Below are 14820 nucleotides of genomic sequence, written 5' to 3'. Positions count from 1 at the left end.
GCGAGCATTCAATTATGCCAGCACCAATTAAAAAGTAGAAGGGCATGAACCTATAAAAATATGAAAAAGGAGAAAGTAAAAGAAAAAATTTACAAGGTGAAAAGCCAGTAGGTAAGTAACAAATATTGTAGCTTGAGAAAAGCAAATCTGAAAGCAGCAACAGAGACACCAAGCAGCAGCTCACTCTGCATTGCAGAACACCTAGCTGGCCCAGGACTAAAGCCTCCCAGCATGTTATTTGGGACAAAGTGGGATGAGAGAGTAACATGAAGGCCCGTTTATGATAAGCTACCCATCTCTCCTCCATCCCTCTATGGAGGGAGGTAAGAACCCTGGCAGAGATTCCTTCTGAGGAGATAGTAACAATCGTGACTCACTCCACGTATTCTAGAACCAGGTGCTTATTCTATGTCTTTCTGGAAGATACAGAAGTTTTATAAACTGTTAAGGGAATGGAAAACAGTGCATCTTAAAAGGGAAATGTAGAATTAACATACAACCCAGAAATTTCACTTCTAAGTTGTATTTTAAAAGAACAGGAGGTAGGGGAACTAGGTGTTGTAGCTCAAGCCCATAATCCCAGCCGTTAGGAGATTAAGGCAGGAGCAACACAAGTTTTAGGGCAGTTGAGTTACATACTGATTTCCAGAGTGGGCTGGCCTACATATTAAGACCCTGTCTCCAAACAAAATAAATACAAAAATGCAAACACATCAATGTATAGCCTAGAATTAAATTCAGGATATGTGTATAAAGCATATATGAAACATAGTTGAATTTTATGTTTTGACTGGAATATATCCCTAAGATATCTAGTTATGTATATGCACACATTCCATAATCAGAACAAAAATTCCTAAAGCCAAATAATTTCTGATCCCAAGAATTTTAACTATGATATACTCATGCTGTATTTGCAAATAAACAGAAATCAAGATGACTTGGGATTCTTTGATGACAATATTGCCCAGATGTCTTTTAAGGAAAGGGCTTCACGCCAGCTTTCTGCAGCTACCAAACTGCCACCTATCTATGGAAGGAGAACAAAATCCTCTCAGACACATACAGCATCAAGAATGATCTATTACACTGGGCTGTGGTGGCACAAGTCTTTAATCCCAGCACTCGGGAGGCAGAGGCAGGTGGATCTCTGTGAGTTCCAGACCAGCCTGGTCTACAAGAGCTAGTTCTAGGACAGTCTCCAAAGCCACAGAGAAACCCTGTCTCGAAAAACCAAAAAAACAAAACAAAACAAAAAAACCCACAATGATTTATTTCATGCACTGGGAGTTAGCTCTGTCGGTAAAATGTTTGCCTTGCAAGCATGAGGATCTTAGTTCAATCCCCACAACCCACACAAAACCCTAAACAAAGGGAGCATGCACGTAACCCAGCACTGTGCATGTGGAGCCAGGAGGACCCCTAGATCTAACTAGCCATTCTAGCCCAATTGATAAGCTCAGGGCCAATGAAATGCCCTGTCGTTAAAGAGATGGAAAGTGTCTTAGGATGACACTGACATTAGTGACTGGCCTGCACAAAAATATACATGGACATGTGTATCTGCATATACAAGCTCACATTTTTTTTTTTTAAAAATGACCTACTTCCCCAAATGCATCTTCTTTTGAATGTGGCCAAAATATGCACTCTATGAAAAGAAAAGTAAGGCTGCACAGAATCCCCAGAGTCAGAGCTCCAGCACAGGAGTTCTTATTGAGAACTGAGCACAAGGCAAAAGAACAGCTGGTGCAGGTTGAAGCTTCTGTGACAGAGACATCGGGGCCACCTGATGTGCTTAAGATTCTTTAGGGGCATGTGAAACACTGAGGAGAGCTTGGAGTTGAGCTAGTAAATGGCACGGAAGGTAAACAGACAGTTGTGACATCATGAAAAATCAGTGTGTGCAGGAAAAGGAAAGCAATGACAGGACTGAAGAGCTGGAGAGCACAGCTGCAAACAGCAGGTGCTTAGTCATCAGAATCAAACTGCTAAATGCTGAGTTAATCAGAGCTGTGCTATGGGTTGGGATGTGTGGCAGAAAAAAATTAGTCTCTCTGAGGGGCAGGAATGGGGGAAAGAAAGACATTGTGACCATGCCAGTAGTTAACACCTGCAACTGGATAGTGATGTGCTAGCAGTACTTGGAGAATAAGAAGACAAGTACCAGATAAATCAATTAAAAACACAAGTTGGCTCAAGTTTCGTGGAAGACACAGTGAAGATGTTTCAGGAAATTAAAAACAGAACCACTTTGTGGTCCAACAAGCCTGCTGCTACTGGTTGTGCATCCAAACTCAAAGCCAGTCCTGGTGTGTCAGGCCTGTGATCCCAGCTACTATAGAGACTGAGGTAGGATGATCATAAATTAAAAGACTGTCTGGGCTACAAAGGAAGATCAAGGCTGCCCTGGTGACCCGGTTATAGTATGAAAAGCTCCTGGAAACCTGTTACTGTTTGAGTGTGAAATGCTCCCCCATGGGTTCATATGTTGGAACCTTTCAAAAGTAGAGTCTTGCTGGAGGAAGAGGTTCACTGCAGGGTGGACCTTGATGCTCTCTTCTTTCCTAGGTGCTTTGAGGATGTAACCAGCCACTCCATACTTCTGCTGCCTTGACCATGGAGTATTCCTCACCATGATGGACCATATCCCTGCATGGTGTCCATGCTCTCATAAAACATTTACAAGTTTGTTGTTGTTATTGCATACATTTTACCAAATTTTCACTGTAAACTATGGAAAAGCCAAAGCTGAGAAGTAAAAAATAATACATGAAATAAAATACCAAACTTAGAATTTGATTCTTTCTAGGAATGACTTCAATGATAAATCATGATAGCACTATTTGAACTGACCCCATAAAGTTCATTTGTACTTTTCTGATGCCAAACTCTGTACTGGATTGTGCTTATTTTACACGTTTTCAGTTTTATATTACGTACATGTTTTTAAAAGTCAAACAGTTTCACAGTTAGGGGAGAAAGAAGCTTCTCAACAACCCTCAAGTTGCAAATCTAGTCTTTACAGCTCTCATGATTTTTTCATTTCTATAAATGAACTACATGCATTCTAGGAATTTGTTTAGCTGTGCCTTCTTTGTCTTACTCATGAAAGATATTACTAGGAAGAATCAAATTCTAACTTTAGTACTTTTATTTCTTATATTTCTATTCCTCAGCTTTGGTTTTTCCCCATAGTTTATGGTGAAATTTTGGTAAAATGTATATGATAAAAACAATAAAATTGTAAATATTTTATCCTTGATACCAGTGAAAACCTGAAGACTTAGTGCAGTCTGCTATCCATATTTTTTTCAAATATCTGGATGTGGCTCTGATGTAGATTAAATACATATCTGGATGGTTAGTTAAAATAACTATCCAAATACCTGTTGTCAAGTAGGCACAGGTTTAAACAGAAAACATTGGAACTCATTGGTGTCTCCTAATTTTTCTTTGAGGGGAATGAAAAAACAGTGTAGCCCATCTGTTCATAAACGTTTTTGCCTAGCCAGGGATTGTCTTTGTAGGTCAGTCAATTGCATTCAGTGGTGCAGCATTCAGCAGAAACAATGGCTCTTGAGCTAGGCAGTTATCTATGCAAATAGCAGTAAATGGATGTAGGCACTGGGTGATGCTTTTTCTTAGCTATTTATTATGGAGGGTAATATAAATGCATCATTGGTACTAATCCTGAATTGTATTGCCACAGGTTGCATTGCAAGATGGTTTGTGAGTGTGTTTACCTTTCTGCTTTCTCTCTCTGCAGAAACTTACAGAAAGAACAGTTTCTGTATGGTCGCTAATTAACAGCAATAAAGACAAATTCAAAAACCCCTTCTATACAAAAGAAATCAATCGGGTTTTATATCCAGTTGCTAGTATGCGACACTTGGAGCTGTGGGTGAATTACTACATTCGATGGAATCCCAGAATCAAGCAACAAGTAAGTGAAAAGACAGCCTTCCTTGATTGAATGGCTCCACCCTAGCTAGTATGATGCTATTTGTTATGCTGGTAGCTTGTTCATATTCTGAGGACAAACATAATAAAGAAAACACTTGCTTTTAAACTAGTGCTAATTTAAAATTGTTGTGAATTACTAAACTATGAATTTTGAAGTTAAACTTACAGTTCACTGCCCAAATGAATGCTATATTTTTTAACCATAATGTAAGCTATTTTAAAACTCTAGAAAGTTTCTGTTTTCCTAGCTAAGGGTTTCCTTTAATCACTTGAAAGGCTTACACATCATCAGAAAGCTCTGTACATAATTCCCTGACATTGTGTGCACTCTTGTGTTTCTAGCACTTAGGAGGTGAAAGGAAGGATAACCAGAAGTTCAAAGCCAACTTCTGCTATATAGTGAAATTTGAGGCAAGCCTGGGCTACATGAGACCCTGTCTCAAAAAGTTCTCTGCATTGACTAGACTTAAGCGGTCATTTAAATGTGAGGGAGAATTTTTCTACCCTCCAGCTGAGATGGAAATATGAAGTGAGCTGGCATCAGCTTGTTTCTTACTACACATACCTAAAATAAAGATACCAATATACCAATGGTTAGTAAATTTAGCTAGTAGCTACTAATCAGTCAACATGAAAGCAGGTTCCTGAAGTGCAAAACTGCACAGATAGAGACTTTCCCATTCTCACAACTTCACCGTAAACCAGAAGAAAAAGCAACCTATTTATAAGGCTCAGAAGAAAAGTGCTTCCACTCATGGCTTTGTTCTGGGTCTTAGTGTTTGTAGTGGCTCCTGGTGGAGTTTTACTCATTTTCCTGTGGTGTAAGGTATTGACTATCTGCATGATTCAGCCTTGCAAGAACCTTAGATGTAATCCCATCAGTAGTAGTTTGGGGTGGCAAGTCAGGGAGCCAGATTTCACAGGCTTCTGCACACATGCCCTTACTCTGTTCCATCCTGTGCCTCATACTCACTGGGGAATTGCTCATTTCAACCTGGTTCCTTCACTGGGAAGTCTCTGCTGCTTGAGTGAAATACTTTTGTAATGTGGCCCTGTTTGAAGTGTGTGTGTGTTTTTTGTAAAGTGGCAGGTGCCAGAGCTTAAGTACATTTACCTATTTAGTTTGGAATTTGAGAAGTACTTTGAGGGAATTTACTGAACAGTCATTCCAGCATTTAGGATATCAGGTAAAAAGTAAACAGAATCTTTGCTAATGTCTATTGCAGAACACATATTTCTTTTGCAATTAAATATACAAGATGGGCATGGTAGCTCACATCTGTCATCCCAGTAGTCTGAAGGCAGAGGCAGGGAGAGTCTGTGAGTTTCACTCCAGCTTGTTCTACATAGTAAGTTCAGGCCAGCCAGGACTAAAAGTGAGACTCTATCTCTAAATAAATAAATAAATAAATAAATAAATAAATAAATACAACACACACACACACACACACACACACACAGTGTCAGTCTTCCAAAATAAGCCCTTTTTTGTATTTGTTATAGCTATCTTCTAGTTATTGGCTGTGACAAACTATTTACAGTATCTGCAGATTCTACAATTACCTCTCCATTTGTACCTGTCAAAATTTGTGAAGTATAAGGAATTTTGAATAATTCATTCCTGACTATAAAAAATAACGATTATGTGACAAGTTATTTGGTTTGAGTCTTTTGATTGGTCTTGTTTCATTTCATGAGGCAAGTTTGAAGGGACATCATCATCAGAACTTTCTGTAAAGTACCTCCCACACTGTATTCTCCACCGGTTTAAGCAAGATGGACCTGAATGAACAAGAATGCTTGTTCTTTGAGAGAAACTTTTACTTTCAGACATAAATTGCTCTATATCATAATCTGTTGGCATCTATTCAAAAACATTTCCTTCCCCGTGTCAATTTTTCTGGCTATAATACTCATGCACAAATTGATATCCCAATTGATGTCATATTATCTTCTACAAAATACAGAGTGTTCAGTGTGTCCTGCACTGGGAGAATACAGGGATTAGGAACAGATGATCTCTGCCCACAAGACTCCCCAGGCTGACAGGGGCGCATAAGCTGATGATTGCAGGGCACAGGGATGAAGCTGATAATAGAGGTGGGAATTAAGAGTGGGGGATGTCTTTAGAGATCTGCTGATGTACAACTAAGCACATAGGACTTCCTAAATTAGATAATGTAAACCCGAAGGAATGCACTTAACCACTTGAAAGTTTAGTGATAATTCATTTGTGTGACGGAGAAAGTATTCAGTTAGTGTTCACCTATGGTATTCACAACATAATGATATGCTACCCCTGTTGAAAGATAAAAGAATATACAGTCCCTCCCCATAATGAGCTCTTAACCTGGATGAAGACAAGGTTAGCCTGTTGTTAAAAGCAGGCTTGGTCAGTCTTTGCTATGACATCAAACTCAGTAACTGAAAGATAAGAACAAAGTCAATGATATATAAACCATCTCACATGTATGGGATTCAAGTCATTTCTAGGAGAAGAGTTAGAAGGCATCTGAATGGGAAAATCATTTGAGGGTTAAAATGTTTCTTTGATGAGCTATCCTGTGGTTTGTATGTCGTCCTGAGTTGGCACACACTTTACTAACAGCCCATTTCTAAGTGAAAAGTTCAGATGTATTAGAAGTGAGGTTATTAGACTTTAAATTTCATTGCTTGTTTGCTTGTCTTTACATATTCTCAGAAATGGACTCCTCTGTTATATTCTTTAAGTGGTTTTTGTGTATCTATAGGTTAATAATTTCTATGTATTTTATACTCATTATTTCACTGGTCTTTTTCATTTGCAAGTTTTAATCTCTTATTGATAATAGTTTAGAGAACTCATTCTAATTGTACATTCATGTCCCTGAAAAATTATTTTTGTTACATCTGATTTCTTCTTGTTGTCTAAGTATATGTGCTGATTCTAGTATTCAAACTGACTCTAAAATTTAATATTCATATGGAAGATGATTTTTACATAACTAAAGCTGTTTGAGAGAATATCAATGAAGAACTTTTCCTCCTATATGTCAAGAATTGTATGATCCAACCTTGTATAAGATTGTGCTGTCTGAATCCTGTCATGGGTTACACATATGCCAACTTCCCTGTGGATTTATAGGCAGACTACAATAGCTAGGGGATAGTGGCACATGAGTCCTTATCCCCCACCCCCAAGAACTTATAAGCACTTAACACCTAGAGAAAGGACTAATGAAGCTCTCTCTCTCTCCCTGAGAATTAATACAGTAAACAGTAGCTAAGGGGAGAGACTCTTGAGGCTCTACCCTTCCCTGAGTATTGATAGGCAGCTAACAGTAGCTGAGAGGAGGGACTCATGAGGCTCCACCCCTCCCTAGGATTTATAAACAGTTAACAGTAGCTAGGGAGGAGTAACCTATGAGATCCTGGCTGATGCGGGGGTGGGGGGTGGGGGGGATCAGCCACTAATAAGATACCCATGTTCCTATAAGCAATGCTAATTAAATTCATTGGGTCACCAGAAAAGAAAAGACATTAAAGTGGGAAGTGAAGACTAGTTATAAAGAGAAAAGGGATCTGCAGGAGTGGGAAACAAATAGTAGGATCAAAATAAATATAATATGTATAAAAATGTTTTGATGAAACTATTTTGTATAGTTAGTGTTTGATAACATATAAAAACAAAAACTGAGATGACCTAGGAACAGACCAGCCTGGCTGTGAAGACTTTGTATAGTAAGAAGATAGCATTATTTATTGTGTAAATAATGATGGGATCCCAAATTAAATGTCAGATATCCAAACAGAACACCTAAAGTTTCCCTCCAGCTCCTATTCATGGTGTCATCTTCATTTCAGTTCAGGACATTACCATTCTAGTCATCCTATCAGGAAACCTAGAGTCATCTTTTAGGCCTTTCTCTCTCTCACCCCACAGTCAGTGTGCCAAGAGAACTCATTTGTCTGTAAAATATAGGTCAGAGGGAGGAGGGCTAGAGAGATGGTTCAGTGGTTAAGAACACTTATTGATCTCTTCCAGAGAACCTGGGTTCAATTCCTAGCACCCAAATGGCAACTCACAACTATCTGTACTTCCAGTCCTAGTGGATGTGAAACCCTCTCCTGACCCCTCTGTGAGCATCAGACATGCACATTGTGCATGTGCAGACAATACACCCATACACATAAAATTCATAAAATCTCTCTCTCTCTCTCTCTCTCTCTCTCTCTCTCTCTCTCTCTCTCTCTCTCTCTCTCTCTCTCATCCTGTTATTTCTCAGTATGCTTCTGCCACCACTTTAGAGTGTGCTATGTGATAGCAGTACACTTCTAAATGGACTTTTGGGGTCACCCTTGCTTCCTCTGAATGTATCCTCAGCATGAAACCTAAAGCTGTCCTTGTAAAATTGGCATCTGACTACAACACTTCTCCATACTGGCTAGGGAGACCATGTAAAGGATTCAGGGACCAAGTCTTTAAAGTGGCTTCTGAGGCCTTATGTGACTATACCTTTTCTCTTTTCCCTGTCTCAGTCACACTTTGTGAAACAGTTCTTTAGCTACACTGGCCTCTGTTCTTCCTTTATCTCTCTCAAGCATTTCCCCTAAACTCACTTCCTTCTTTAGTGTGTCTCATTCCATAAGTACAAAGTAGACTCCCAGTAACACCACACCTGCCCACTACTCTCCTGTCTTGTTCTACTCTGTAGTATCAGTCATCTTCTAGCAGTTGATAGCTTCATGGAATTGTTGTTTATTATTGGTCTGTCGCCCCCAGCTGGAAGATATACACCATGAAATCAGGCTTTCTTGATCACAGAACACCTAGACCAGCACCTGGCCCACAGCTGAACACAGAGGAAAATAGGCAGAGGATATTACTGAGCAGCACAAAGTGGGTATTAGCTGCTGTACCAGGCATTCTTGCCCTAACATCATATATGCTTTTTTGAAAACAGTACTGGGGACAAACAGGGAAGTGCAAATCAAAACAACTACTGTCAGAATGACTAAAATTAAAAACACCAATGTCAGTTTATGCTGGAGAGGATGTGGAGAAAGGGGAACACTTCTCCACTGCTGGTGGGAGTGCCAACTTGTACAGCCACTTTGGAAATCAGTATGGTGACTCCTCAAAAAAATGGGAATCAGTCTACCACAAGATCCAGCAATCCCACTCCTAGGCATATACCCAAAAGAAGGAAGCACATTCATACAACCAGGACATCTGTTCAACCATGTTCATAGCAGCACTATTTGTAATAGCCAGAAACTGGAAGCAGCCTAGATGCCCCTCAACTGAAGAATGGATAGAGTAAATGTGGTACATTTACACAATGGAGAAAAAAAACAATGGACTCTTTCAGCGGGGAGAAAAATGGAATCTTGAAATTTGCAGGCCAATGGATGGAACTAGAATATGAATATATTACTAGTGATTGTACTAGTAATTTTTCTTGTTGCTGTGAGAAAAATACCTGACACAGACAAGCTAGGTTCACAGTTTGAGAATACAATCCATCATGACAGGGCAGACATGGTGGCAGAATCTTAAGGCAGCTGGTCACAGTGGGCCCATAGTCAGGAAACAGGGATAAATGCTGGTGCTCAGCTCTCTTTTTCTTTTTTATTCAGTCTGGGTCCCCGGCCTGCTGACACTGTCCTTTCAGGGTCAGACCTTCCTCCTCAGTTAAAGGTCTTTAGAGTCTCCTAAAGACATACTGTATGTCTCCTAGGTGATTCCAAATCCAGTCAAGCTGATATGAAGATCAACCATTGTAGATGCCTTATTTGGATAATAGGTATTTTCAGTTGTAATTTAGATTGGCCCTAAATCTACTGATAAGCATTCTCCTACCTAAAACAAAGGAGAGGGTTTGCAGCACAGCTCCAGAAGAGAGGAAAAGGCCATGTAAAGGCAGATATAGAGACCAGAGTGATATTTGTATGGCTAAGAAGTTAGCTGAAGTCATCAGAAACAGGGTTAGAACAAGGAAGAATTCTCTCCTAGTGCCTCCAGAGGTTGTGTGACCCTGGTGACACTTGACCAATGGAATTTCACCTTGCAGAAAACAAGGTGAGTATCTTTTTATTTTAAGCCACCAAAGTCTCTCTTCACTTGTTAGGGCAGCCACAAGAAGCTAAGACTTGGTCTTACTTGTCAAGACTCAGGGTTGCTGCTCTGAAACCCTGGTCATTATCACATGTCGGATGCTAGCAGAAACCATTCTTCTCAGCCTTTGCCAGTGGTACTCACAGTCACAGCTTTATTGGCACTCATAGCTTGGCTAGACATTTTAACACTGACTAATGCAGGACAGTTCTGGGAGCTACTATATGTACTACAGGAAGGCACTTTTATAGGCTTTAGCCTCTATTTTTTACTGTTTCATATGCTGCTCAAGCTTTCTAGAAAGCCACTGCTGATGGCTTTGGAACATGAATCTCCTGCAGAGCTCTTTTCTCGTACATCTTGACCTGGGTGATCATTACCTGAGTATATGCTTTCATAGAGATTCATTGAGCAGAACATTTTAAGATGTGTGCACTCTGTGATTTGTGTCTCAGAATAAAGGTTTATAGAAATGAACATGCTGGGAAGGATCCCATTGTACCTTTATGCCAACGTCAATCCCCTGTTGACTTGTAAAAGTAATTGCAGTGACCCAGATGCATGGCACCCTCAGAACAATACGGGAAGGGCCATGCTGAAGTCTTGCCCATTTGCACCAAGAGGTTGGTAGAGGCACGCAGAAACTTGGTACACAGCTAGGAAGAGGCAAAGTGGGAGTTGACCCCCAGACTGGAGGTTGTCAGTGCTTGCTGCTCTCAGCTGTGTGTTCATTCAGAGAGTAAGCTCATGGGAAGATGCTCTTGCAGAGTAGCGTGGACACAGACTTCCTTGACATACCACAGGATAGCCCACAAGTTGGTGCAAAGTCTCCCATGTTCTGGTGAGAATGTGGAACAGCAGGAAATGCCAGGCATCACTGGGAGGAACCGTAGACCATGGCCACATATCAAGGTCAATTTGACAGCATGTGGTGAAGTCAAAGAGCTTGTACTCTACTCTTCAGAAACCCTAGGCCTAGGAAGATCTGTCAGATATGTTTATGAATATATATATATATATATATATTCGGTAAACCATTGTGTATAACGTTGAGGAACCCTGGAAATTGCTGAGTACCCTCAGCATGGGCTGTGTTGACTGGTTTATTCTATAAATGGGACTCAGAAGTGACAGAATTTAGAAAGCACAACGGTGAGCCAAATACCATTCGCTAAATACACAGTGCTATCAGTTACATCAATTTTAACAAAATATAAAGTAATACTGTAATTTGTTTCTGGCTATTCACCTCTAGGAAGTATCACAAGTCTACACAGAAAGGAAATCCTCAAACCAAATTGTGAAGAACTGTCCTTCAGGATGAAAGCGGACAGTGGATCTAGGGATGGGCAACACAGAAATCTGAAGCTGTGTCTGGGCTGATAGATGCTTAGAGGTTGGGGTGATATTTTGTTTATGATCTAACAAATAAAGCTTCCTTGAAGATCAGAGTGCAAGCTAGCCATACTACTTAGCCATAGAGGCCAGACAGTGGTGGCACATAACCCTTTAATCCCAGCACTCGGGAGACAGAGGCAGATGAATCTCTGTGAGTTCAAGGCCACCATTGAGACTGATCACATGAGAGTGAATCAGTCTAAAAGAAACAGCCTACACAAAGGTGAACTCAGCACTTGGGATCACACGCCTTTAATCTCAGCACTAGGGAGGTGGAGACAGGAGTGATATGGCTGGGTGAAGAGATGAATATAAGGAGGAGGAGACAGGAACTCGTTACATTCTGAGGTTTGGTGGAGAGCAGTACAGTCTAGAGATGCAGTCTAAGGACAGGATCGCCCCTTTGTTCTGAGCATTGGCCTAAGTGAGAACTCTCCAGTGGCTGGTAGCTTTGCTTTTCTAATCTCCAGCCTTAGCCCAAATCTCTGTCTCTGGGTTTGTACTATTAATACCAACTAGCATTAATGCTACAAGAGCTTCCATGCAAGTGTGAAGAAGTGTGTGCACTGTATTTCTCAGTGTGAAAATCTTGGTGTATGTTTTAGGACTCTAGCTGTTTTCTCCTATGTGTCCGTGGTGCAGTATGTAAGGAAAGTATGTGTGTATGTCAGCCCTTAGAAAGGGCAGGGGTCAATATTAAGGCAGTGGGCAGATGGCATGGCTAGCATAAAATGTAATTGTGTCTATGATTCTTTGTAGCAGCCCAATCCAGTGGAGCAGCGTTACATGGAGCTCTTGGCCCTGCGTGATGATTATATAAAGAGGCTCGAGGAATTGCACCTTGCCAACTCTGCCAAGCTTTCTGACCCTCCTGCTTCTCCTTCCAGTCCCTCACAGGTGATGCCCCATATGCAAACTCACTTCTGAGAGGATCACTGCCACTGCACTTGAGCTCTAGATAAGTGAAATAGTTGACTTTCATTTTGGGCATGTGTACAGAGTAGATTTAAAATACTTGCCTCCATTTAGAAGTTGAACTAACATCTTAGACTCTTGAGTATGTGCCTTCTATTATATATATTACAAGAAATCTACGGTGTCTGTGTGGCAATCCGGAGAAAGGAATCAAGAGGGGGTTCTGGAAAATCCTCACAAGTTTTTACAAAGCACTTTTGTGAAGATAAAATTTAAATTTAATGTACCTCTGTATAAATGCTACATATACAGTATGTATTTTGTGGGCTTAATTGAAACATTATTTTATTTTTTGTGCCTCTTGGGTTTTTATTATTTAGACCAATTAGAACTCCATTTACATGACCATACAGTGTTCACTATCCAGAAGTCCAAGGGTGGTATTGAGAGCAAAGTGGGTGTGCTTTGAAACATTATTTTAAATCCAGATGGGGAGGGATGTGTTTGTAAAATGGATTTTCCTCCAGCTGCTTACGACAGTTGCTTTGGATTATCTAAAATGAATCCAAATGTGAAAGATGGGTATTACTGCCAAAGCCAAATTGCACTCCGATTCCTCCGCAGATTCCAAGAGCGAGGCGTTGAAATAATTGCCAGTTTTTATACCATCATAAGTGGTAATGTAAGAAAAAAGATGAGCATTTCATCATTTTGAATTTTTGAAATTTTGAAAATAAAAGGTTCTCCCATCATTTTTTTCAAGAGAAACATATTTTTATATTAAAAAGTGATATGATTTGATTTTTCTCCTTAACTTTGCAAGCTCTGCTTTCTAAATTCTCCCATGAGCTGGTCTAACACTGAGTCATACTCAGGTTGAGGCAAAACCCATGTATAGCACTGTGTGAGAATGTCGGCTGCCTTCTGCTGCTTAGGTGAATATTTTCGCAAACACACCTCTAGTCAGTGCAGTTTATCTGCCAAAGTGGAGGCATCACTGTCTTGGATGGATGAACTGTGGCTAGAGGATCTTTCTTACATTTTTTAGTGTATTCTTGAAAGTATTCTGTTTATGTATCTCCATTTAAATGGTGTTTGGTTCCTCCTCCATGTGCGTGCATAAAAACTGGTTCTGCACATTATTACTTGAAGTACTGGGCAGTTTGCTTTGTCAGGTGTTTTCATTTTGTTTTGTAGTATGAAGTGAAATTTTCAATGCACAGTTCTATTTGATATCTGAACTAATTCATTTAGTAAATATATTTGTAAAAGCTAAAGCTAGAGTTAAAGCAATTAATGTTTTACAGTGATTTGTAAAGATTATTTATAGCTAATATGGTTTTGTTTTCAATGAATTAAGAGATTAAATTTATCTTTGTAAATTATTTTATGTCACAGCTTACTGGTCTACCAAATAAGACATCTCAATATAGTAGTGTGATGTATGGATTTTGTAAGTATAAAAAGTTTATTAGACATTCTTTTGCTTTTTGTAAACGCTGTAAATATTTCATAAATTAAAAGTATCACTCCACAAAAAGAAAAAAATGCTAATACTAATAGCTCAAAGGAATTTATGAAATTTCATGAAGACATTTTCATGACAATAAATATTAAGGACCTGCTGTAGTAAATATATTAAATAAAACCTAACACAATTTCCAAGGATATAACTGTGTGTGTTTAAGATGTGCACAGTGCCCACCTTATTGCGTATTTTCTTTTTCTGGATCTACGTCACATTTTTTTAATCATAGTAGCAACATTTGTTTTCCTTTTTGTTGTTGTTGTTGTTTAACCTAAAGTCTCATATAACCCAGGTTGGCCTCCAACTCACTGTGTCACCAAAGCTGGCTTTGAACTCCATATCCTTCCTATGTCCATCTCACAGTCATGCATTGCCACAACCAGCTTATTTCCATTTCAGCTGATAAATGGTAAAATGAATTTACTATTGATGGACAGATCTGGAAACCTTTAGGAAAATGCACACCGATGCTAGTTCACCACACACACATACATACATACATACATACATACATACATACATACATACCACACGATAGAAAACATCTCACCTTGACAAGGTAGCATAATTTCATTCTGAAAAAAATTAAAATGGAATCTCCAGGCTTTCCTATTGTAGCTGAGGATGACCTTTGAACTCTTGATACTCCTGCCTACACTTCCAAAACACTAGGATATGCTACTATACCCAGTTTTTGTTCAGTGCTGGGGGTTGAATTTAGAGCTCCCTGCCTTTAGGGACTCTGCCAGCAAATAATTTGCTGATGATATATGCATGTATGTAAGATGAATAATCATTGAGGGTTATTAAATAAAACTGTCAATAAAAGCAAATTTCTAGAGCTTTAAGTTAGTATATATTTGCAACATAGTAAAATAAATGTATAAACTTACAGGATGGAGAAAAACAGAAGTCT

At 39.5% G+C, this 14820-nt stretch overlaps 1 protein-coding gene across 7 annotated transcripts in view; it reads left to right on the top strand.

The window, feature by feature from the left end:
* Positions 1-14044, top strand: part of LOC100761567 (myotubularin) — a 113211-nt gene extending 99167 nt beyond the window's left edge. For all 7 annotated transcript variants that reach the window (XM_027432211.1, XM_027432212.1, XM_035450097.1 and 4 more), the window contains 2 exons: positions 3770-3946; positions 12221-14044. In XM_027432211.1, coding sequence (XP_027288012.1) covers positions 3770-3946; positions 12221-12388 — 345 coding nt within the window. In that variant the 3' untranslated portion in view covers positions 12389-14044. The remainder of the gene's footprint in view (positions 1-3769; positions 3947-12220) is intronic.
* Positions 14045-14820: the final 776 nt, after the last annotated feature.

Source organism: Cricetulus griseus, chromosome X, assembly GCF_003668045.3.
Source record: "Cricetulus griseus strain 17A/GY chromosome X, alternate assembly CriGri-PICRH-1.0, whole genome shotgun sequence".
NCBI lineage: Eukaryota > Metazoa > Chordata > Mammalia > Rodentia > Cricetidae > Cricetulus > Cricetulus griseus.
The sequence above is the reverse complement of the archived record's forward strand: the minus strand, read 5'-3'. Positions and strand labels throughout refer to the sequence as shown.